Consider the following 2934-nt stretch of genomic DNA (forward strand, 5'->3'; position numbering starts at 1 on the left):
AGGGGTTACTGGTTAGTTCATATTGTTATTCCACCTACAGAGTTGCAGCCCCTTCAGGTCCTTGGGTACTTTCTCTAGCTCCTCCATTGGGGACCCTGTGTTCCATCCAATAGCTGGCTGTGAGCATCCACTTCTGTGTATAACCCACTCTTAAGTTTTAATTCTCTATAACTGATAGTAGTGCTTTTTATTGTTTCCAGTTAAAAATACTGTGCATTGTATTTAGTTCCGTAAAAAATATTATATTTGTGATAATTCTTAAGTATATCAATTAGTTTTCCTATGAATTAAAAAGCCAGCACTATTAATTATTCTATATTATTTGTAACTACAAAATACAAGGTGTTTGTTGTATTGGAAACAGTGTACAGCCCAGCTTGACCTTAAACTCATTGTGTTTCCCTGCATGGCCTCAAAATTCTCCTCAACCACGCAGGTGCTAGAATTGCAGCTGTACTCCACCATGCTCGGGTTGTAATTCCTAGTTCTATAAACTTCTGAGGTAGAAAGGAGTCTTTAGAAAAGAAAATGGTGGTGTTGCACGCCTTTAATTCTGGCGCTTCGGAAGCAGAGGCAGGTAGATCTCTGAATTGAAGCCAGCCTGGTCTACAGAGTGAGTTCCAGGACAGCCAGGACTACAGAAAGAAACCCTGTCTCAAAAGAACAAAAACAGGGCTGGTGAGATGGCTCAGCAGGTAAGAGCACCCGTCTGCTCTTCCCAAAGGTCCTGAGTTCAAAACCCAGCAACCACATGGTGGCTCACAACCATCCGTAACGAGATCTGGTGCCCTCTTCTGGAGTGTCTGAAGATAGCTACAGTGTACTTACATAATAAATAAATAAATAAATAAATCTTTTTAAAAAAATTCTTAAAAAAAAAAACCAAAAACAAAAAAAGAAAAGAAAATGAAAAATATGTAAATTTATGTATTTACTAGAATTTAAATGTTTAGTCACTCAACTTCATAAGTAACAAATTTTAGCAAGCAAGTAAAAATATCCATGACTCTCATTTTTATTTCTTTTCTTTTTTTCCAGGGAAGGAATTGTTAAGGACGTAGAGGTTTGGGAGTCGTCGGGGCAGTGGATGTTTTCTGTCTACTCTCCAGTGAGAGATAAACCCAACATTTCAGGTAACTGGAGACATGCTTGACGTGTTGGCTGGGTTTTCCTGAGGATGGAACCCAGACCTGCATACGTGCTAGGCAAGAGCCCTGCCACTAGGCTATGGACCCAACCCTGTACTTGTATGTGTTTTTAAAATATAAAATTTCTACTGTTTAAAACTAGGCCATGCTAAGTAATTTATTCCAAACTTAGGCACAGCTAGAATTTGATCTTTTTTAAAGTATCCAAGTATTCAGGTAAATGATCCAGAGACTGAGAACCCTAATGTAATTCTTTTAATTTGTATTATTTATTCTCAAGAAAGAATAGTAAAATCAGGACCTACCACAATTTTAATTCAGTCAACTAAAGACTCCCTCTGTAAACCCTCAGGACGTCCTCAGTGGTTAGCTATGTGGCCAGGAGGGTCCCACGCTGCCCACCATTAGATCCCCCACTGCTGCCTTCCCTGGCCTCCTCTTCCTTCCCAAGAACACTGCTTCTTCATGAGGCCTGCTGAGACTCTGAAGGAGCCATGGGGTGGCATCTCTTTAGAAGATTCCTTCCTTTCCATTTTGTTTTTCCCATGATCCCTATGGCTGCCAAGTTCTTCCAAGTCTCTCCTGCAGAGAGTTGAGGAGACAGCAGGCATGGCCCAGCCCAGCCCTGAGTCAGGGTCAGAGTCCAGGAGCGCTGCTGGGCCTCACCTCCGGCTCACCACCTCTCTCTTGTTCAGGTAGAAACTCTTTACTGACCTTCATTTGTCCTGCACCCTGGTCTGCATTCGACAGGACACATAAACCGTGAGCAGCTGGGGCTCTTCCCGGAACCTTGTGTGTTCTGGAGGAAAGAAACCAAGAAACCATGAAAACAGAACATTTAAGATAATGGTCGTTTCTGTAAGCTTCATAAGCCCGAGGTTGCTTTAAATATTAGTACTTAAGTACTGCCAAGTATTAAATCTTAATTTACAAATGGACCTAAAGCCTAATGTCTTACATCTCTGGTTTACATTTCAAAATATGAAATATAGAGAGCTCTTCATAGGGTGACCATGTAAAATATAGGACATTCAGTTAAATTTCAGATAAGAAAGTAGTATTTTCAGGCTGGAGAGATGGCTCAGCGGTTAAGAGCACTGAATGCTCTTCCAGAGGTCCTGAGTTCAATTCCCAGCAACCACATGGTGACTCACTACCATCCATAATGAGATCTGATGCCTCCTTGTGTGTCTGAAGAGAGCACTGGTGTACTCACATACATAAAAGTATTGTTGAGTAAAACTTATGGATTTAGCATAAACTGAAACAGCAACAAGCTGCTCATAGACTGTAGTAATCATGGGAAGAAGGATTTGGAATGTCATTCTAACTCAAGGAGGTAAAATTATCCGTTCTTAATGAAATAAAACCTCTTACCCATTGACTATGCACTTTAACTATCTCAGACAAAGTGGGGGTGAATATACTCCATGCTTCTGCCCTGTACTCACGTGTGGTGCTCACTCGAAGGGACGTTTGTCACAGACAGATTGTATTGGAAAGAATATACTTAGCTTTGGTAGCTATTTTCTATACAGTGAATGAGATAAGCCTGTCACCTGAGCGATTGTGGCAGAGAATGACAGAGTCACTGCCAAGGGTAAAGCTGAAATTCCCTACTAAAAGGGAATCATGGAAAACCTTTCTGTCACATGAGGACAACAGTTTCCCAGTCTTTAAAAATCTCTTCTAATAAGGCTAGTGGCGGTGCTGGGCATGGTGGCCATGCCTTTAATCCCAGCACTCGGGAAGCAGAGGCAGGTGGATTTCTGAGTTCGAGACCAGC

The 2934-nt window shown here is 41.5% G+C and overlaps 1 protein-coding gene across 2 annotated transcripts in view; it reads left to right on the forward strand.

Moving 5' to 3' along the window:
* The window catches only part of Nup42 (nucleoporin 42), a 19521-nt gene that overhangs the window by 4655 nt on the left and 11932 nt on the right, over positions 1 to 2934 (forward strand). For both annotated transcript variants that reach the window (XM_021190970.1, XM_021190971.1), the window contains exon 3: positions 1039 to 1133. In XM_021190970.1, coding sequence (XP_021046629.1) covers positions 1039 to 1133 — 95 coding nt within the window. The remainder of the gene's footprint in view (positions 1 to 1038; positions 1134 to 2934) is intronic.

This window comes from Mus pahari, chromosome 2 (assembly GCF_900095145.1).
Source record: "Mus pahari chromosome 2, PAHARI_EIJ_v1.1, whole genome shotgun sequence".
Taxonomy (NCBI): domain Eukaryota; kingdom Metazoa; phylum Chordata; class Mammalia; order Rodentia; family Muridae; genus Mus; species Mus pahari.